The following is a 21,892-nucleotide window of genomic DNA, read 5'->3' as shown; positions in this document are numbered from 1 at the left end:
CCCTCACCCTTTAAATTCCTTCCCCATCCTTTAGTCCCTATCTCCCACCCCCCCTCATAAAGACCCCCCCCCCCACAGAATAGCTTTGTCTTTAATGCCCCACTGGCGTCGTTTTGAGTACTTGTAGTTAACGATTGTTCATGGTTATGGGTGCGAGGTAAGGTCCTCCACTATCGGTCTCTGTGAAGATCGAGCCACAAAAGAACATTAACGAGAGTTCCAATCTCCTCCTCCACTGTCTTAATGAACCCCATCCCCCACCACCAATCTTCCTCCCTCTAAACCCTCATCATAAAGACCACCCCCCAGCCTCTCCCACGACACATCTCTCTCTGTGTCGCTATTTTTAACAACGATAACTTTTATATATACATGTACACACAGCGCAGAGAAAGTGTACTGAGAGCGCAAAATGCGGTTAAGTGGTAGCCTTATGCCATAAGGTACCACAGTGTTCAGCCGGACAGATAGAACTCAGAAGTTTCTGTAGTCGGCTGATACGTATGTAGTATGCACCGCAGCCATATTTGTAGTTCTTGGTAGTGCCGCCTACTCGTTAACACGAGATTATTCCCAATTACATCTCAACATCTCCAAATGTACCACAAGTATATAACTATTATTAGTCCCAACTAGACGTTCCCCCAACTTTCCAAGTAGCCGATCTCTTGCATTTGTAATAAATTTGTTCTCTTTTCTCGTCAGGCCTTGGCAACCCGAGCAGTAATGGATGCCCGACATTCATCATTTTAATCGTTAACATTACTACAAATATTCTCTTTTCTAATCAGGAAGTGGCAACACAACGATCAGTTGCCCATCATCATTTAACTTCTGTGCATAAAATATTAATTCTCTTTTCTCTTTAGGAGGTGGCAACACAAGCATTATAGTTGCCAAACACTCATCTTTTTACTTCTCTGCATTGATTTTAATTCTTTCTCTCTCCAGGAAATGGCAGTATGAGAACGAATGCCAAACACTGACAGTAATTTTTTTTTTCTTCAGGTTGCTGAGCCCTTCTGTCTATTCAACATGCGTTTTGTGTAGCAAGACAGGTAGAGAACCAGGCTGGTTCAAATAGACACGGGGTTCAACTGCTAGAATAATATGTTGAATTAATAAATGGTGCACATGGTTTTAAACGGTGCCCAAGGAGGGAGTTAGCTCAACTGCGGTAGACACAATTACAATACGTTTTTTGCGAATATTAAATCTACATGGCTTAAATTCTGCTATAATCAGCTACTACATACGAATAAACACTGCGTGAAATGTTCAAAGGTCAACTATTGCCTCCGTTGGAGCGATTGCAATAGATATAATATCGTACCACAATATGAATGCATTATCTTGTATTCGACAATTAGGAAAGCCGGATTCCAGAAACTAGAAGCCTACAAAAGGGCACCAACCCAGAGGTCTTGCATCAACCAGATCCCTGTACGGCAGTTACACAGTGATCTTAAAATAGCTAGACTCCACATCATGAACGGTTAGCCTTTAAAGTTGTCCATAGCGTGCATACCGCTCGTCCACAGAAATCCGGGGTTATCCAGGCCTGGGGATTCTTATTAGAAGAGTTCTGGGATAACCTCCAATAGAGGAGTCCCCCCCAATAGAGGATCCTGAGGACAAGCGGTAGAAATGCATAGTTCAACAGACCTGACGAGGTCCAAAATACCAAAATAAGAAATGGTTAGGATTGGTTAATTTTAATGCGCATGGCTGAAGCAATGCGCAAGGAGGGATGTAGTGTGAATATTAAATCAAGGATTGAAAGTTGTGTAGCAAGACAGATCACAGACCAGAAGCCGTCCGATCCAGAGAATCCTTCACCAACGTCGGTGACACCTGGCGAGTGGATCTGGGTGAAAAAACACCATCGAAAGACCTAGAAGACCGGTGGAAGGGGCCATACAAGGTACTCTTGGCCACACCCTTTTCTGTTTCTGTAGAGGACCGACGCGGAGCCCAGTGGCACCACCTGAGCCAGTGCCGCAAAGCAGATACTCCTGGCAGATCGTGGACTGAGACCCTGACCGACCTAGCTGCACTCCAAGCCAAGGACAAACTCTCCTCATCCCAAGACGATGGGCCACAGCGTGCCCTTGGTAAAGTACCTGGTGGGATTCCTTCTGGTAGTCCTGTTCCAAGAAGGAGCGGGAGACAACATCGCCAGGTACCCACCGTCAAAACCAGTAACAACAGGTCAGGTCTGGTTAAGGTACTGTCGAGGGATAGAAAGTATCTTTGAGCTGAATTTTTGTGATATGCTGCCCTGTGGGACCAGGATGGACCGGGTCTACCAGGCAGAAAAGTACATGTGCGTAAGTACCAGACGAGACGGTAGCTACATGAGAGGTTATTCCTGCGAGGAGTGGTCTCAGGCATCGTGGCTTACCCATCCTGGGTACAAGGAGGGCTATTATCCCCTGTGGTCCAACTACAAGGAAATCCAAAAGGGAATCTCCCTTACCAGAAGATTATATGGCTATAAGGAAGTCTGGAGCAATAATGGTCTAGCAGTCAAGGGAGAGTCAATATTCATAAAAGTAAGGGCAGATTTACTCATTCCCGAAAACAGATCTCATAAGACAGACAAAGGCCTGGTTTTTCTAACGTTAAGGGCGGATACTTATGGGGAGGACCTAAAGGTAGTTATCCATCTATCAGGAATTGCATGCGGTCCCAATAAATTTCCATTTAGAAGGGCGTATGATTCCTTAGAAGCGCCACATCTCTCACCACCCCCGGTAGTGCACCCAAATGGAGGGACGCACGAAGAATATTGGGAGGTAAAGACGGGTGAGCTTGATCAGAACATGTGGTTAAAATGGATGAACTACACGGCCCGAGCCCAGGGCAAGACCAACTGTATTATCTGTGCCGCCGGCCGCCCCTCCTTGACCACAGCCCCCGCTAGAATCACCCCGCATAATTCACCGCAAGGTTTTGTTTGTCTATTGGAATTATTCGTGGACGGCCACATCCCAGGGTGCACAATTGCAATAAAATCCAGACTAAATAACATGTATCCTCAGACCCCGATTAGATCTTTACCCCCAAGATTTGAAGTTAATTTAACTCCGGACTATCATTGTATCACAGGAAGGGGAACAGGGAGAAAGGTGGGATCATTTCCTCTTGACTCTTGTAACACCACTAGAGAGATAAAATTGTTGTCCAATATGACCCGTGCCCGTAGTGATATATGGTGGTTCTGTGGAGGTCTGATCCTCAGGGGAGTTCTCCCCTTTGAATTCTCAGGAACATGCGCAATCATACAGTTAATAATGCCCATCTACATTTTACCCGATAGCAAGACGGTGATGGATCTCACATTATCCAGCAACGGTGGTCTCCCGGACTTGACCCGTCGGAAACGAGAGTATGCACCAGTCCCGGGTAGTTTTGATAAAAACATATACATAGACGCAATAGGAGTACCCCGAGGGGTCCCCAACGAACATAAAGCCCGGAATCAGGTAGCGGCAGGATTTGAATCAGTTCTATTTTGGTGGTCTACTATTAATAAAAATGTTGACTGGATAAATTACATATACTATAATCAACAACGGTTTGTTAATTTTACAGAAGAGGCAGTCAAAGGACTGTCCGAACAATTGGATGCCACCTCCCGGATGACCTATCAGAATAGGCTAGCTTTAGATATGTTATTAGCAGAACGAGGAGGGGTGTGCGGGATGATAGGGACAACATGTTGTACATTTATCCCCAATAACACAGCACCAGATGGGTCCGTGGCCAGGGCATTGGCTGGACTGCAATCCCTCAAGTTGGAGTTGGCCGAGAACTCCGGTATTGGTGACCCAATAGCTGGATGGATGGAGAACCTGTTTGGTAGGTGGAGAGGTATGATCCAGTCAGTACTCATCGCGGGAATAATGGCAGTAGCCGTGTTAATTGTTGTCGGCTGCTGTTGTATTCCCTGCGCACGAGGGCTACTGAATCGGCTGATCACCACAGCATTGGGCGCCACAAAAGTGCCAGGTGACATTCATGCTTACGTAGGAATCAGATATAATCCGTTGAACTTGAATGAGATACCACCTGAGGAACCTGAACCTATCCAATTACAATATATAGAATAAAATGCCACCATTTGTAGCACCTGTGTCTAAGATAATCAATATCCTGGATTTACTTGAATAATTAATTATTGAACCACCAAGACGAGTTGTGCTTGTTATTATATAGTATTGTTTGGTTGTGAGTACAACTCGTTATTTCTGAATCGCTGCATTAATAATGGTACAGTTGATCTTCTTTGAGGCGATTGTTTTACAGGCCACCTGTTACTGACACGACGACGACGGAGAACCTGTTTGAAGGCTCCCATGATGTAGGAGTAACCTCTCTGAGTTGAGCCCTTGACAAGGAGGGACGAGTCTTGGGTTCATGAATTACAGGCCAGACGGCGACAGAAAAAACAATGACTGCAATAATAACAAGCCCAAAACCACCCACATGAACCGGCGCACCAAAACACGAAGATCACCTGAACCCCCCAAATCTATGCCCAAACCACCCACATGAACCGGCGCACCAATACACGAAGATCACCTAAACCCCCCAAATCCATGATAGCTTGTCAATTATTTTGACATTTTAAAATTGTATTATGTCTACCAATTTTTACTTTACTTTTACACATGATGAAAATTGTATGGCCTTGTAGCACATAACCAAAAGTATTAGCTCAGGATTTCTATGAATAGTTTTGTTTGTGTGATATTTGGCCATGTGATTGTATGATAACAAGATTTATGTTCATTGTTGTATTGTTAAATAATGACCTGTATTCCCAATGAGACCCACAAGGTGGATGCCATTTCAGTATTATGAGCCCGTTGTGGTTTTTCCCTCTATTCAAGAGTTTTCCACAACGGTAGATGGTGTTGATCCTAATTTGACTATGTTTTCGGTGTGGTAAATGGTTTTTATGGTTTAAAATATTATTGTATGGTCATCTGAGATGACCAAGGAGGGACTGTTACGTATTTTAAGAATCTAAGCTACCCACACATAGACCCAATGAAGACCAAACATATTAGCCGTAAATACCATACATAGCCACAAGGGGAGCCTTACTGAAGGCTGCAATAGATACTTTATCCACAGAGGGCAGCACCACAGACCAAGCGAGGAAAACCGAGGATTACGTCCCACCGGTTTTCTGCAAGTCTTCCGGTCCTCCGAGTCGATAAGAAAGCCTCCCCATCGTGGAGACAGGTAGAACTCTCCGGGCAGCGCTAGGACATCGGTGGGTTAGTGTCTTGGACCAGCTAGGAGAACACTCTCGCACGTGCTAAGGCACATCTTCAATCTCTCTTAACTTCAGAGCATCAGTTTACCATACCGAAAATACTTTATACAAATAAAGTATCTTTAAAGCTATTCCTTTGGATTCGACCCCTCTTTCCTTGAAGAACATAATAGATATTAAACTGATAAGAACAGATACTACACTTGATCTTAGCCAAAAGGCCGAGAAGCGATGCCTACACACGCTCAGACCAAGAGGCGACGTTCCCAGACACGTCGCTCCACGTGGCGGTTTAACAGACAAGGAAAAAAAAACAAAAGAATGACCAAGCACCCTGTGTGCGTGTTTGTGTGTATGTGAAAGCTGAAGAAATAAACCGAGGTCGCTACATCTCTTTGCTGCTGCCTGCTGGCAGTCTCACTAGGCCGTCTGCATGTTTCACAAATAGAGTTTGGAGCAGTGGAGGCTTCTATAAGACTACAGGTGAAGCAGTGCTTCACCAAAAAAATGTTAAAAAATAAATAAACCAACAATACTATCGAATACTGCCAAAATGGTGGTGCCCACGATTTCCCCGCCCCAACAACGTCAACACCCGGAACTCTATTGCAGCCATTGCAGCCAATGAGCTCGAGTTGAAAAAGAAAATAGCTTACAGCACGTGGTTTCACTCAGGTAAATTGTATCCCCTTCACCGTTTGCTAGTTGATAATTAGACCTTTTTTAAGGTTTGTATTAAGCTGTTTCGATTTTGTAGAAAGAGAAAATATTTCGACCGTGTCATAACACGGTCGTTGTGTATAAAGGGAAGACGTAGAGGTTACGTTTTTAGCTGCTGGGTAGACTTCAGTCAACCTATCGCCGTTTTGTCTGCGAGCAACTATATTACTCGTGGGTGGTCTTCTTTTAATCGTGGTAATCTAAGCTTTCCAACGGTGTATGGCATGACTATATGTACCCAGGGGTCGTTGAAATAATAAGCTGATTAATGTGTGTTTTGTAACGATGGCTAGGCGCGGCTAACGACACTGTTTACAATGAGTAAGGGCATACGTCGCATACCTGCAAACTTGTTGCTTTTCGGCGACAATCAACGTTTTCTTGGACAATTTGATGTGGATATGTGTTGATTTGGGTAAATGTGACTGTTTAGACAACAGCTGATGCGAGAGTAAGTGTAACATAAAGCAATTTGGCGACCGTGTTAATCTCTTGTTGCATGGGATGCGCTGCATACCTGGTAAACAGTAGCTGATTTCTAACAACATAGATAACAATCTGGCGAGCGTGTTGTCCTAGGCTAATACACCAACAGCACATTTCTGTATAATAAAGGGCTACATATTGTCACTCTAAATGATCTGCTTGTTGTACTCATTTATTCATGTTTTACTGTACCAGATGGAACATGGAGGAGCCTACACATCAGTGCACCGTGTGCGACAAGACATTCAGTGAAAAGTCCAACCTGGTGAGTCATCTGAAGATCCATGCCATCGCCAGGGAGACCTTTACCTGTGATGTCTGCGGAAAGAGCTTGGCCACTAAACCATCGCTGGTCAGCCATCAACAGCTACACCTGTACCCCAACATCATTTTGTACCGGCAAGGAGAGGCCATGCTGTAATGTACAGAGGCAGCAAGGTCTGTGGCAGAGGCCCGCAGCAGCACTGTTGTTGACCCTAAATGGCTGGATCTCAAGACAGCAGAGGCGGCTGCCAAGAGGTCGGGGGCTGAGCTGTGGAAAGGTCAGCTGGTCATCACGTTCAGGTAGTACGCCGGTCAGACCTTCAGGTGGCTTGTGGAGAATGATGTCGGCTGGCTGGTGTGGCTGCTGAAGTGGCAGAAGGAGCGACTGCTCCTTCGGCCACAAGGTGACTCCTCACCTGAAAGTGCTGTCGGACGCACCGTTCCCGGAGGCTCCTGCGCTGCCAACATCCCTCCCTCCGCCAGACCGGCCTCAGGTCCAGTACCGGCTCATCCATCACGAGGCTGGAAAGAGACGTGGTGAGAAGCGGAGGTAAGTTGTCATAAGCACTTTGTTTCACCTGTTGGCTGTGGAAAGCAAATAGCACACACGTCATATCAATACTGATCACATGTGTATTTTATGTTTCCAGATTATTTGTTGATGAGCCACAGCCTGCGACTCCCGCGAACCGACCCGTTCAGCCCACTGGGTTGTCGTCCTCCACCCGGCCGAAGCCTGCTGCGCTCACCCCCATTCTGCCGAGGCCTTCTGCGCCCACCCACCTCCAGCCGAGGCCACCCGCTGCGTTGACCTACGGCCCACCCCCTGTGTCGGCAGCACCCATACTGCAGGTCTTCCCCGCACAGCCACAGGCCCCCTCCGTCCTGTTTCGTGGGACATCCTGCAGCCAGAGCTTTGTCCCTCCTGCACCAACAGTGAAGGCATTCATGCCTAACAAGTCCTCAAGGCCATGTGGGGCTTGCCACATGCCAAACTGTGGTGGACAGTGGAAGAGGTACAACCCTTTCAAGGACAAAGTGGCTGGAAGCATGCAGAAAATGTTTTCCTACTGTCCATCCACTAGGAAGTCCACTACCCCTGGCTTCGACAATGTGGTGTATGACAACTTTGAACTCTTTAAGAGTGTCGTGGATGCAGAGTTGGAAAGGAGGACTGTGTGTGTGTGTGTGTGTGTGTGTGTGTGTGTGTGTGTGTGTGTGTGTGTGTGTGTGTGTGTGTGTGTGTGTGTGTGTGTGTGTGTGTGTGTGTGTGTGTGTGTGTGTGTGTGTGTGTGAGGGCTGGGCGATATATCGATATTTAAAATATATCGATATTTTTTCAAACGCGATATGAAACGAGACCATATCGTCAATATCGATATAATTTAATTTGCGTTGAAATTACAATACATTTGTTCCAAATAACACCAGTTTCGAACCGCGCCTGCCGCCTGCTATTTCGTTACTCTGCTTATGTCTCTCCCGCTCTGCCTCCGGCTCACACACACAGCCTCTGCCTGCCCCCCCCGTCACTTTTTGAAACATGAGCCGTGTTCGAAATCGTTCACTATTTATTGGGTATTTTAAGTGCACTATATTGTGCATGAAATTAACCACTGAGAATTCGAACACCACTACAAAATGGCGAGCACCCTATATAGTGCACTATATCCGTGATAGGGAAAGATTTCGAACACAGCTATGGAGTCCGCCTGCGCATGCAGCTTGCAGCTCCGAGGAGCTTGTTTGCAAGCGAAAGACCAACAGCTCCATAGTATGAAAATGGTTTGGATATAAGTTGTCTGACGAATTACAAAATCACGTAATTTGTGGAGAGTGCTTAAAAACTGTCGCAACCAAAGGGGTGCAATTCTGTCCATTATATTCCGGAGGTGCACACAGCTTTTGGCCGTGATATTATATATTATAATGTTCTCAAATACGAGGTGGAGGCAGTGTCTAGTCCACGGTTTATTCAACCAAGCTCCTCCCCTTACTCTGCCTGGCCCGCCCAGAGACGTTGGCCCGCCAATGAGACACGACCGTGCGAGCGCCACATGTGTGTGTGTGTGTGTGTGTGTGTGTGTGTGAACACACACACTGTAACGCGAGTGTTTCTTGTCGGTTCTTTGACGTCTCTTGTATTTCCACAACGAGACTGTATTGGGGGTTATCTGAGCCATGGTTGAGAAGGAATTGGGGGAAAGGAACTTTGGCTTTGACTCGCTGAAGTACATGAACTGCGACATGCCTCCCGTGTGTTCTAGAATATTTGTAGAACACGGCTAAAGGCTATGCGCCTCGCCATTGCGATACATCCACTGTAAACAGCGCATGGTACCGTGGCTGCACGGCAGAATTTCTGGAACGTCTTTGAATACTGTGTTAGTTGCCCACTAATACCTATATTAAAGAATACATAAAATAGCATGTCATGTCCGCCCCCCCCCACGCAGTCGTTACGGTTCATAATATTTCGGAGGCGCACAAAGCTTTTGGCCGTGATGTTATATATTATAATGTTCTCTAATACGAGGCGGAGGCAGTGTCTAGTCCACGGTTTATTCAACCATCAAACTGTATTCAATTCCGAACGGTAGAAATAGTAATATCAAATCTGCGCACGGAGCGCGCCACACCCCCCCGCCTTCGACAAATATCGATATATATCTTATATCGATATTCTGCTTTAAGATATCGAGATATGACTTTTGGTCCATATCGCCCAGCCCTAGTGTGTGTGTGTGTGTGTGTGTGTGAATAACTTACCTCTGTGATGCCACTGTTCCTGTGCCATCTGTAAGAGAGAGAAAGAGGCTTGTTTGTGTGTGTTTGTCTCTGTCTTTGTGTGGGTTATGAAAGTGCTTCAGCAAGCACTATCTATTTATTTATATCGTTAAAAAAAATGCAAAAAAACTTTGTAGTATCCATTCTGGTCTATTTTCAATATCAAGGCCAATCTTTTTAACCTTAATCAGTTCCAATCTAACACAATCAGTTTACATACCCTTTAGTGGTTGTTCATGTTCAGATAATCTGTGTTTTTGTCATGCATGTTGTTTGTCTTTGTCAGCTTCATGTGTTTGTGATGTTTGTATGTATTTGTCTGCTTCAGTTTTAACAAAAGTTTGCTAAAGAAAACACAAAAAAACACAAAAGGGAGGAACAGCTTGAGCCTTTATTTGTTGATTGGTCACCTGAGTCTTTGGATAATCATGTTCATTATTGCACTTTAGCCTGTACAAGCCAATTGTTGAGTTGTATCTTGAATACAAGTGTGTGTTCTTCAATTGTTGAGATTTTTGCATTATTATTAATGTTATTTATATGTGCCTTTCCTTTTGATGTGTGCATGTCTGTCAGCTCCAAGTTTAACTAAATGTTTGCAAATGGTAGTACATGTTTGTCTCTCGTCTCATGCTCTCGTGTTCTCGCCTGTAGATCTGTACCTTGTTGTGGTGGGCGAGCTTTTAATTAAACAGATCTTGTTTACTTGTGTTTTATATGCATTGCCTTTTCAATGAAACCCATTCGGGGTGAAAAATAAAAGTTGTAAAAGAATTTGAGTCTCTTTGTGCTTGGCTTTCACAAGGGGTGGGGTAGTGGAAAGAAAAAACACACCAAAGAAATTAGAAGTCCTTGTGTCTTCGCTCCCGCAACCAGAGGTGTGAATACACCCCCACTTTGCTGGCTGCACTCCCTGTGTGGTCAAAATAATGAATTCTGTGAATGGCTCTGTCATCCAGACAAAGTGAGTGCACTGAATACATTCTTATTATTTTTCTTAATTCAGCCCAAAAATGTAACAATTAAACACTTTTCCACTTGATAATATGAATCTCATCAGCTACATCAACTCAAAGTATGAAAATAATAAACAAAACATTCAGCAGACTAGCGGATTTTGATAATCTAGGCCTTGCACATAATATTTCTGGAAATAAGGATCCATAATGAATGAAAGAAATGAATGAATGAATGAATGAATGAATGAATGAATGAATGAATGCGTTATTCCAGACTCAGAGTTCCATATTTGAACGCAATGCATTACACTGCTTGGGCGTCATCGTTTGCGTGATCTTTTGAAGAAACGTAGCGATGCAAAACATGGTATGGACTGCAATATAGCACTATGAAGCCATTCATAGCTATTATTTCTTTAGAACAACATGATCAGGGGAGAGCGCGAACGCAGTCCCCCACTACCAGAAATTATGCAATCGAGATTCCCACATTTGGGGAATTCGCACGGGTCAGTAACAGCCTCAGTGCAATGGCTGAGCCTCGCTATGGGTGAACCACCTTCTTGATCATGGTATCTCCCTTGCCAGGTAAGTATGAGTTGAACACGTTCAGGTGGGCTGAACGATGCCCACGCGTGTTCCCGTGGAGAACGGCTGCAAAGCATTCGGAGATGTCTAGACTTTAATAAACACTGTAGACCACCGGTCACACGATGACAGGAGAATCTGAAATCAGCGAGATGGAAGCATAACGAAAGGAAACCTGGAGATCCGAGTTATCGACACGCCACAGAAAGAATCCTTTTTTCTTTCTTAAACAACAGAATATCGTTGGAATAATTGTAAACAGTGCGTTTATGAATTGTAAATGACACTTTATTGTCTACAGGCGGACGGGTGTACTCTCAGGAGGAGTTTAGTTTTGTTTTTCACAGTGAGAGAGGGGTGCACCCAGGGGCGGCGCCAAACGGTTGCTTGCCGTTGCTATAGCAACTCCAAGCAATTACTCAGAAACCCCAGAGCAACCCCTGATTTTTTGTCAAACTCAAACAACATATTTGAAATAATGCCATTTTCCGTAAAATGGTATTAAATAAGTTCAACTAAACCTATGGCCGAATGCGGTACCCGTCACCATACCGACCATTCCTGTCATATGAATCACCAGATTAAGTGCATAATCAGTGAGTAGCGTCAACATTTCAGGGCCGTGACTGGACTGTCGTTCAAATGAACACGAGTCAGCCTGGGACTCTCCTCTCCTCCCCTCCCCCTCACCGTGCCCAGTTCCCGAGCGTTGGGCATGCGCACACTCTGTAAGTGACATGAACAGATTAAAAAAAAACACATACACACAATTAACACAAACTATCCCAAGCAATATGTACAATATTAATTAATTATTATTTAATGTACATGAAACAATAATTTCATTAATAGCATAGTCTTACGAAAAATAAATAACATTTCAAATATGCGGACATCTCGCGGCGAGATTATCAGTCAGAGATGTTCGTTGCCGGCTCGTTGGCGCTTAAAAAAGTTTTTACTATTTCGAAAGAAATCAAGTTCAAACACGACTCGCGATGGCGAGGCTGAGGATGGGCTCGTTAATAGCCAGACTTGTGTTGGACTTGGCAGTTGTTCGGAGGGGGGTTATGCTGAGGTCAAGAAACGGAAGAAAATATTGTAGCCTACACAGTTCTGAATTAGCAATACAATGTTATCACATGCTTGCTAGCAATGTTGGTGTGTTAAACCGTATGGATTAAAGTGGAATATTGCAAGAAGTCCTGTGATCAAGACATCGATTTAAGGTAGGCCGTTTGGTTATTAAGTTTGCCCGTCGCAGCATATTGACTTGGGGCCCATGTGATTTTGTTTTGAAGTAGAACTAGATTATAGGTTTGGCTCATGCCAAAGGATGGGTTTATCGTAGCCTGGTATGATCCGCCCTTAATAGAAGTATTATGAAGTATAATAGTATCAACAATAATAGCAACTATTGTATTAATGTTCCACATAGGCCTACATTTGAGACGTATCGCGCAACTAATGTGAATGCTTTGGAATGTACCGTGGCGACGGTGGGTCTGAGATGTGCAATTCACCACTATTGACAGGACAGGTAACCTTGTAGTTGGGGGACTGCTGACGGGCTGTTGATTGAACTATGTTGTTTGTTATCGTGTGGCCGCAGTGCCACCTGGACTAGCAGTGAATGTGTACATGCCGCTGGGCTATTTTCATGTTGGCCTTCTTAAAGATCTTCCTCTATATTGTTCTATGTCTTTACGTCTTTATGTCTGTGCGTGTGTGAGGGAGAGGGAGAAAGATAGCGCACGTTGAACTGTCAAATGATACGATCACACTCAATCACAGTGGTGCGATTAGTCTGTGTTGTTACTGTACTGTAAACTTGCCTCGTACGGGACCGCAACCACCCCAACCCGTGCCGAAAATGTCTTCCCGGCCGTGTCTCTGCCAAATTCAGGTGTTTTGATCAAGGTTTTTTTTTTTGACCAGCAACCTCTTGAATTCATACAGCAACTGTTAAGTAACTGCAACAAATTATTTCTGGCGCCGCCACTGGGTGCACCGGTCCTGGAGGTACTGCAATACCAGGTCGATGCGTGGAGTGGACGGGGCAAGCCCCTTTTCCATCTCCCAGTTCCAAAAATCAATTTAATATATGGTGCCCGGGTAGGGGACGTATCAGATATGTTACGTATTTTAAGAATCTAAGCTACCCACACATAGACCCAATGAAGACCAAACATATTAGCCGTAAATACCATACATAGCCACAAGGGGAGCCTTACTGAAGGCTGCAATAGATACTTTATCCACAGAGGGCAGCACCACAGACCAAGCGAGGAAAACCGAGGATTACGTCCCACCGGTTTTCTGCAAGTCTTCCGGTCCTCCGAGTCGATAAGAAAGCCTCCCCATCGTGGAGACAGGTAGAACTCTCCGGGCAGCGCTAGGACATCGGTGGGTTAGTGTCTTGGACCAGCTAGGAGAACACTCTCGCACGTGCTAAGGCACATCTTCAATCTCTCTTAACTTCAGAGCATCAGTTTACCATACCGAAAATACTTTATACAAATAAAGTATCTTTAAAGCTATTCCTTTGGATTCGACCCCTCTTTCCTTGAAGAACATAATAATTGGTTGACCCCGACGTTCGTGGAAAGTCCGGACCGAGACTGGCGACCGCGAGGCCGTTCGGAAAGCAGTACAAGCTACTTACAGGCGCCACAACAAAGGTAAACAGAACCTGTTGTCAATGACTAAACTCTGTATAGTTAGATTAGTAACATTAGGTGAATAGCTTGTACTGCATCCGTCAGGCTGCGGGGACGTGTAATCTCGGACTGGTTTAAATTCATACAGCCGGTTACAAACGGCCTAGAATAAACTAACAGATTGAAATTAAATAACGAGCTCACGAAGTATAAGGGCTAGGAGTGTGTTTTATATGGGTTTGTAGATAGCCAAATGCAATCCTGATTAGATCTAAATGTTCGTACCAACGTGGGAGACGTATTACCTGTGGTTAAGTGTTATTTATTTGGTGAAGCGCCGAAGTTAAACCGGGCCACCATAAGGTATATTTATTACCGACCATAAACTTCTGAACTCTTACGGCGGGGTGAGGAAAGGTCAGGTTTTTAACGTTAATCTAGCTTAGTTGCATATTAAACCGGAAGCTTGGCCGTAGTTAGCCAAGGAATTCAAATCAAATTGATTCCTCACAGCCCGGTTCATGTAACATCTCATGTGCAATTTTGGTTAGTATAGAACGCAGCCGTAGAGGTGGACTTACGCAGTAATAACCCATCTGCTATCAAGCGCCTCGCTAACCCGCCGTGGGGACAAACTTGCAGGAATCTCTTACTTCTTATAGAGATCCAATACATGCTTTTGACTAGAGCTACCTGGGTCAAAACTAGTTTGTCTCTACAGCCCTTTGGATGTACCACGTGGTGTACGATTTAAGGGGACCCACGTCTTGGAAAACGTGCGGTTCCTTTGTTCATACCATCAGTCGTTATAGTCGAACTCCTTTTTTGAAATAGACGCCATTTCTCTAAAGCAACGGGGGGCTCAACTTAAGTGTTACATCCTATCCCTCTCTCTCTCTCCCTCCCTCTCCCCCCCCCCCCCCTCCCTCTCTCTCTCTCTCTCTCTCTCTCTCTCTCTCTCTCTCTCTCTCTCTCTCTCTCTCTCTCTCTCTCTCTCTCTCTCTCTCTCTCTCTCTCTCTCTTGCAAGTCGGTAGGAGATGAATGGTCAGTCTTTTGTTAAGACTGCATAACCTCTGACCTAGGCAAAAGCAGATCTCTATCTCTCGGTGCCGGTGCTATCTTGTGGCCTGGTTGCGCAGTCCGGTAGGACTGGAACAACTCGAATAGTTGTTGTACTTTTTCTCCCATACCCTAGAAAACCCCTTTGATAACCCCAAACCCTTCTGTCCCTGTCTCTAAAGATCCGGTCGTCAGACCACCCTCCCCTCCCCATCCTTTTATCCCAATATCCCATATCCTATCGTAAACTCACCCCCCTCTCCCCATCCCTTTGTCTTAATATCCCATATCCTATCGTAAACTCACCCCCCCCTCCCCACCCTTCTGTCCTTGTCCCCACATCCTATTGTAAACCCCCTTCACACCCCTTTCATCTCTCTCCGCAGGTCCTGGAGTAAAAGCCCCCCACCCCCCTTTATTTTTTCACTTCTCCACCTTATCTCCACCCTCTCCGCAGGTCCTGTTGCAGATCCCTGTCCCCATCCCATTGAATACTGTTTATTGACGGGTACACTCACAGCACGACGTGCGAATAGTGTGTGCTTGGTCATTTAAGTGTTGGATATAGTAATAGGTTATCACAGCCTTTTGTCGTTCAGATAGAAATCAAGAAAAGTTTCTTTATCGATAAATAAGTTGTGAATTCCGAAAAACCCAAACACTCTTAGTACTTCGCAGCCCCTGTGCCGCGACCCCCCCCCCCCCCGAACCACCCCCTCTCTCTCTCTCTCACTCACTGTCTCTCTCGCTCTCTCTCCCCCCGCTCCCTCTTCCTCTTCCCCTCTCTCTCTCACTCACTCACTCACTCACTCACTTTGATACTCACTCACTCACTCACTCTCTCTCCACTTTGTTTGTACAGACATATTGCTTTTGGGCAACCAGGAAGGTTGTTCCACAGATTCAATACGGAATATTGAAGAGTAATTAACGTTGTACAATCTTGTAACTCCCAATTCCTCGCTCTTTCTCTCTGTCTGCCTGCCTGTCTAAAGGTAGGCCCTCCCTCACCCTTTAAATTCCTTCCCCATCCTTTAGTCCCTATCTCCCACCCCCCCTCATAAAGACCCCCCCCCCACAGAATAGCTTTGTCTTTAATGCCCCACTGGCGTCGTTTTGAGTACTTGTAGTTAACGATTGTTCATGGTTATGGGTGCGAGGTAAGGTCCTCCACTATCGGTCTCTGTGAAGATCGAGCCACAAAAGAACATTAACGAGAGTTCCAATCTCCTCCTCCACTGTCTTAATGAACCCCATCCCCCACCACCAATCTTCCTCCCTCTAAACCCTCATCATAAAGACCACCCCCCAGCCTCTCCCACGACACATCTCTCTCTGTGTCGCTATTTTTAACAACGATAACTTTTATATATACATGTACACACAGCGCAGAGAAAGTGTACTGAGAGCGCAAAATGCGGTTAAGTGGTAGCCTTATGCCATAAGGTACCACAGTGTTCAGCCGGACAGATAGAACTCAGAAGTTTCTGTAGTCGGCTGATACGTATGTAGTATGCACCGCAGCCATATTTGTAGTTCTTGGTAGTGCCGCCTACTCGTTAACACGAGATTATTCCCAATTACATCTCAACATCTCCAAATGTACCACAAGTATATAACTATTATTAGTCCCAACTAGACGTTCCCCCAACTTTCCAAGTAGCCGATCTCTTGCATTTGTAATAAATTTGTTCTCTTTTCTCGTCAGGCCTTGGCAACCCGAGCAGTAATGGATGCCCGACATTCATCATTTTAATCGTTAACATTACTACAAATATTCTCTTTTCTAATCAGGAAGTGGCAACACAACGATCAGTTGCCCATCATCATCATTTTACTTCTGTGCATAAAATATTAATTCTCTTTTCTCTTTAGGAGGTGGCAACACAAGCATTATAGTTGCCAAACACTCATCTTTTTACTTCTCTGCATTGATTTTAATTCTTTCTCTCTCCAGGAAATGGCAGTATGAGAACGAATGCCAAACACTGACAGTAATTTTTTTTTTCTTCAGGTTGCTGAGCCCTTCTGTCTATTCAACATGCGTTTTGTGTAGCAAGACAGGTAGAGAACCAGGCTGGTTCAAATAGACACGGGGTTCAACTGCTAGAATAATATGTTGAATTAATAAATGGTGCACATGGTTTTAAACGGTGCCCAAGGAGGGAGTTAGCTCAACTGCGGTAGACACAATTACAATACGTTTTTTGCGAATATTAAATCTACATGGCTTAAATTCTGCTATAATCAGCTACTACATACGAATAAACACTGCGTGAAATGTTCAAAGGTCAACTATTGCCTCCGTTGGAGCGATTGCAATAGATATAATATCGTACCACAATATGAATGCATTATCTTGTATTCGACAATTAGGAAAGCCGGATTCCAGAAACTAGAAGCCTACAAAAGGGCACCAACCCAGAGGTCTTGCATCAACCAGATCCCTGTACGGCAGTTACACAGTGATCTTAAAATAGCTAGACTCCACATCATGAACGGTTAGCCTTTAAAGTTGTCCATAGCGTGCATACCGCTCGTCCACAGAAATCCGGGGTTATCCAGGCCTGGGGATTCTTATTAGAAGAGTTCTGGGATAACCTCCAATAGAGGAGTCCCCCCCAATAGAGGATCCTGAGGACAAGCGGTAGAAATGCATAGTTCAACAGACCTGACGAGGTCCAAAATACCAAAATAAGAAATGGTTAGGATTGGTTAATTTTAATGCGCATGGCTGAAGCAATGCGCAAGGAGGGATGTAGTGTGAATATTAAATCAAGGATTGAAAGTTGTGTAGCAAGACAGATCACAGACCAGAAGCCGTCCGATCCAGAGAATCCTTCACCAACGTCGGTGACACCTGGCGAGTGGATCTGGGTGAAAAAACACCATTGAAAGACCTAGAAGACCGGTGGAAGGGGCCATACAAGGTACTCTTGGCCACACCCTTTTCTGTTTCTGTAGAGGACCGACGCGGAGCCCAGTGGCACCACCTGAGCCAGTGCCGCAAAGCAGATACTCCTGGCAGATCGTGGACTGAGACCCTGACCGACCTAGCTGCACTCCAAGCCAAGGACAAACACTCCTCATCCCAAGACGATGGGCCACAGCGTGCCCTTGGTAAAGTACCTGGTGGGATTCCTTCTGGTAGTCCTGTTCCAAGAAGGAGCGGGAGACAACATCGCCAGGTACCCACCGTCAAAACCAGTAACAACAGGTCAGGTCTGGTTAAGGTACTGTCGAGGGATAGAAAGTATCTTTGAGCTGAATTTTTGTGATATGCTGCCCTGTGGGACCAGGATGGACCGGGTCTACCAGGCAGAAAAGTACATGTGCGTAAGTACCAGACGAGACGGTAGCTACATGAGAGGTTATTCCTGCGAGGAGTGGTCTCAGGCATCGTGGCTTACCCATCCTGGGTACAAGGAGGGCTATTATCCCCTGTGGTCCAACTACAAGGAAATCCAAAAGGGAATCTCCCTTACCAGAAGATTATATGGCTATAAGGAAGTCTGGAGCAATAATGGTCTAGCAGTCAAGGGAGAGTCAATATTCATAAAAGTAAGGGCAGATTTACTCATTCCCGAAAACAGATCTCATAAGACAGACAAAGGCCTGGTTTTTCTAACGTTAAGGGCGGATACTTATGGGGAGGACCTAAAGGTAGTTATCCATCTATCAGGAATTGCATGCGGTCCCAATAAATTTCCATTTAGAAGGGCGTATGATTCCTTAGAAGCGCCACATCTCTCACCACCCCCGGTAGTGCACCCAAATGGAGGGACGCACGAAGAATATTGGGAGGTAAAGACGGGTGAGCTTGATCAGAACATGTGGTTAAAATGGATGAACTACACGGCCCGAGCCCAGGGCAAGACCAACTGTATTATCTGTGCCGCCGGCCGCCCCTCCTTGACCACAGCCCCCGCTAGAATCACCCCGCATAATTCACCGCAAGGTTTTGTTTGTCTATTGGAATTATTCGTGGACGGCCACATCCCAGGGTGCACAATTGCAATAAAATCCAGACTAAATAACATGTATCCTCAGACCCCGATTAGATCTTTACCCCCAAGATTTGAAGTTAATTTAACTCCGGACTATCATTGTATCACAGGAAGGGGAACAGGGAGAAAGGTGGGATCATTTCCTCTTGACTCTTGTAACACCACTAGAGAGATAAAATTGTTGTCCAATATGACCCGTGCCCGTAGTGATATATGGTGGTTCTGTGGAGGTCTGATCCTCAGGGGAGTTCTCCCCTTTGAATTCTCAGGAACATGCGCAATCATACAGTTAATAATGCCCATCTACATTTTACCCGATAGCAAGACGGTGATGGATCTCACATTATCCAGCAACGGTGGTCTCCCGGACTTGACCCGTCGGAAACGAGAGTATGCACCAGTCCCGGGTAGTTTTGATAAAAACATATACATAGACGCAATAGGAGTACCCCGAGGGGTCCCCAACGAACATAAAGCCCGGAATCAGGTAGCGGCAGGATTTGAATCAGTTCTATTTTGGTGGTCTACTATTAATAAAAATGTTGACTGGATAAATTACATATACTATAATCAACAACGGTTTGTTAATTTTACAGAAGAGGCAGTCAAAGGACTGTCCGAACAATTGGATGCCACCTCCCGGATGACCTATCAGAATAGGCTAGCTTTAGATATGTTATTAGCAGAACGAGGAGGGGTGTGCGGGATGATAGGGACAACATGTTGTACATTTATCCCCAATAACACAGCACCAGATGGGTCCGTGGCCAGGGCATTGGCTGGACTGCAATCCCTCAAGTTGGAGTTGGCCGAGAACTCCGGTATTGGTGACCCAATAGCTGGATGGATGGAGAACCTGTTTGGTAGGTGGAGAGGTATGATCCAGTCAGTACTCATCGCGGGAATAATGGCAGTAGCCGTGTTAATTGTTGTCGGCTGCTGTTGTATTCCCTGCGCACGAGGGCTACTGAATCGGCTGATCACCACAGCATTGGGCGCCACAAAAGTGCCAGGTGACATTCATGCTTACGTAGGAATCAGATATAATCCGTTGAACTTGAATGAGATACCACCTGAGGAACCTGAACCTATCCAATTACAATATATAGAATAAAATGCCACCATTTGTAGCACCTGTGTCTAAGATAATCAATATCCTGGATTTACTTGAATAATTAATTATTGAACCACCAAGACGAGTTGTGCTTGTTATTATATAGTATTGTTTGGTTGTGAGTACAACTCGTTATTTCTGAATCGCTGCATTAATAATGGTACAGTTGATCTTCTTTGAGGCGATTGTTTTACAGGCCACCTGTTACTGACACGACGACGACGGAGAACCTGTTTGAAGGCTCCCATGATGTAGGAGTAACCTCTCTGAGTTGAGCCCTTGACAAGGAGGGACGAGTCTTGGGTTCATGAATTACAGGCCAGACGGCGACAGAAAAAACAATGACTGCAATAATAACAAGCCCAAAACCACCCACATGAACCGGCGCACCAAAACACGAAGATCACCTGAACCCCCCAAATCTATGCCCAAACCACCCACATGAACCGGCGCACCAATACACGAAGATCACCTAAACCCCCCAAATCCATGATAGCTTGTCAATTATTTTGAAATTTTAAAATTGTATTATGTCTACCAATTTTTACTTTACTTTTACACATGATGAAAATTGTATGGCCTTGTAGCACATAACCAAAAGTATTAGCTCAGGATTTCTATGAATAGTTTTGTTTGTGTGATATTTGGCCATGTGATTGTATGATAACAAGATTTATGTTCATTGTTGTATTGTTAAATAATGACCTGTATTCCCAATGAGACCCACAAGGTGGATGCCATTTCAGTATTATGAGCCCGTTGTGGTTTTTCCCTCTATTCAAGAGTTTTCCACAACGGTAGATGGTGTTGATCCTAATTTGACTATGTTTTCGGTGTGGTAAATGGTTTTTATGGTTTAAAATATTATTGTATGGTCATCTGAGATGACCAAGGAGGGACTGTTACGTATTTTAAGAATCTAAGCTACCCACACATAGACCCAATGAAGACCAAACATATTAGCCGTAAATACCATACATAGCCACAAGGGGAGCCTTACTGAAGGCTGCAATAGATACTTTATCCACAGAGGGCAGCACCACAGACCAAGCGAGGAAAACCGAGGATTACGTCCCACCGGTTTTCTGCAAGTCTTCCGGTCCTCCGAGTCGATAAGAAAGCCTCCCCATCGTGGAGACAGGTAGAACTCTCCGGGCAGCGCTAGGACATCGGTGGGTTAGTGTCTTGGACCAGCTAGGAGAACACTCTCGCACGTGCTAAGGCACATCTTCAATCTCTCTTAACTTCAGAGCATCAGTTTACCATACCGAAAATACTTTATACAAATAAAGTATCTTTAAAGCTATTCCTTTGGATTCGACCCCTCTTTCCTTGAAGAACATAATAGATATTAAACTGATAAGAACAGATACTACACTTGATCTTAGCCAAAAGGCCGAGAAGCGATGCCTACACACGCTCAGACCAAGAGGCGACGTTCCCAGACACGTCGCTCCACGTGGCGGTTTAACAGACAAGGAAAAAAAAACAAAAGAATGACCAAGCACCCTGTGTGCGTGTTTGTGTGTATGTGAAAGCTGAAGAAATAAACCGAGGTCGCTACATCTCTTTGCTGCTGCCTGCTGGCAGTCTCACTAGGCCGTCTGCATGTTTCACAAATAGAGTTTGGAGCAGTGGAGGCTTCTATAAGACTACAGGTGAAGCAGTGCTTCACCAAAAAAATGTTAAAAAATAAATAAACCAACAATACTATCGAATACTGCCAAAATGGTGGTGCCCACGATTTCCCCGCCCCAACAACGTCAACACCCGGAACTCTATTGCAGCCATTGCAGCCAATGAGCTCGAGTTGAAAAAGAAAATAGCTTACAGCACGTGGTTTCACTCAGGTAAATTGTATCCCCTTCACCGTTTGCTAGTTGATAATTAGACCTTTTTTAAGGTTTGTATTAAGCTGTTTCGATTTTGTAGAAAGAGAAAAGATTTCGACCGTGTC

General features: G+C 44.9%; 1 protein-coding gene, 1 non-coding gene and 3 pseudogenes across 3 annotated transcripts; 1 reads left to right on the top strand and 4 right to left on the bottom strand.

Annotated features, from left to right (window-relative positions):
• Nucleotides 1-2,890: 2,890 nt before the first annotated feature.
• On the top strand, nt 2,891-7,404 carry LOC130378943 (syncytin-A-like). 2 transcript variants are annotated; one of them, XM_056585542.1, is made up of 2 exons: nt 2,891-5,256; nt 6,692-7,404. In XM_056585542.1, the coding sequence occupies exon 1, from the start codon at nt 3,033-3,035 to the stop codon at nt 4,113-4,115; it is 1,083 nt and encodes a 360-aa protein (XP_056441517.1). In that variant the 5' UTR covers nt 2,891-3,032; the 3' UTR covers nt 4,116-5,256; nt 6,692-7,404. The 2 variants fall into 2 exon arrangements, 1 of the variants encoding a protein (XP_056441517.1); XR_008895016.1 differs by lacking the exon at nt 2,891-5,256 and adding an exon at nt 5,571-6,018.
• Nucleotides 5,402-5,523, bottom strand: LOC130378949 (U2 spliceosomal RNA; annotated as a pseudogene).
• Nucleotides 7,405-10,937: 3,533 nt separating the features above from the next.
• On the bottom strand, nt 10,938-11,102 carry LOC130378956 (U1 spliceosomal RNA). The gene has a single exon (XR_008895022.1). It is a non-coding gene; the product is annotated as a U1 spliceosomal RNA (small nuclear RNA).
• A 1,992-nt stretch (nt 11,103-13,094) lies between these two features.
• On the bottom strand, nt 13,095-13,273 carry LOC130378951 (U2 spliceosomal RNA; annotated as a pseudogene).
• Nucleotides 13,274-21,221: 7,948 nt separating this feature from the next.
• On the bottom strand, nt 21,222-21,343 carry LOC130378948 (U2 spliceosomal RNA; annotated as a pseudogene).
• Nucleotides 21,344-21,892: the final 549 nt, after the last annotated feature.

Source organism: Gadus chalcogrammus, unplaced genomic scaffold, assembly GCF_026213295.1.
Source record: "Gadus chalcogrammus isolate NIFS_2021 unplaced genomic scaffold, NIFS_Gcha_1.0 GACHA124, whole genome shotgun sequence".
NCBI lineage: Eukaryota > Metazoa > Chordata > Actinopteri > Gadiformes > Gadidae > Gadus > Gadus chalcogrammus.
This window is presented reverse-complemented; position numbering and strand designations above follow the sequence as displayed.

What these genes read in the sequence shown, in the direction of transcription:
- LOC130378943 (XM_056585542.1), top strand. Translation starts at nt 3,033, where the DNA reads ATGTATCCTCAGACCCCGATTAGATCTTTACCCCCAAGATTTGAAGTT.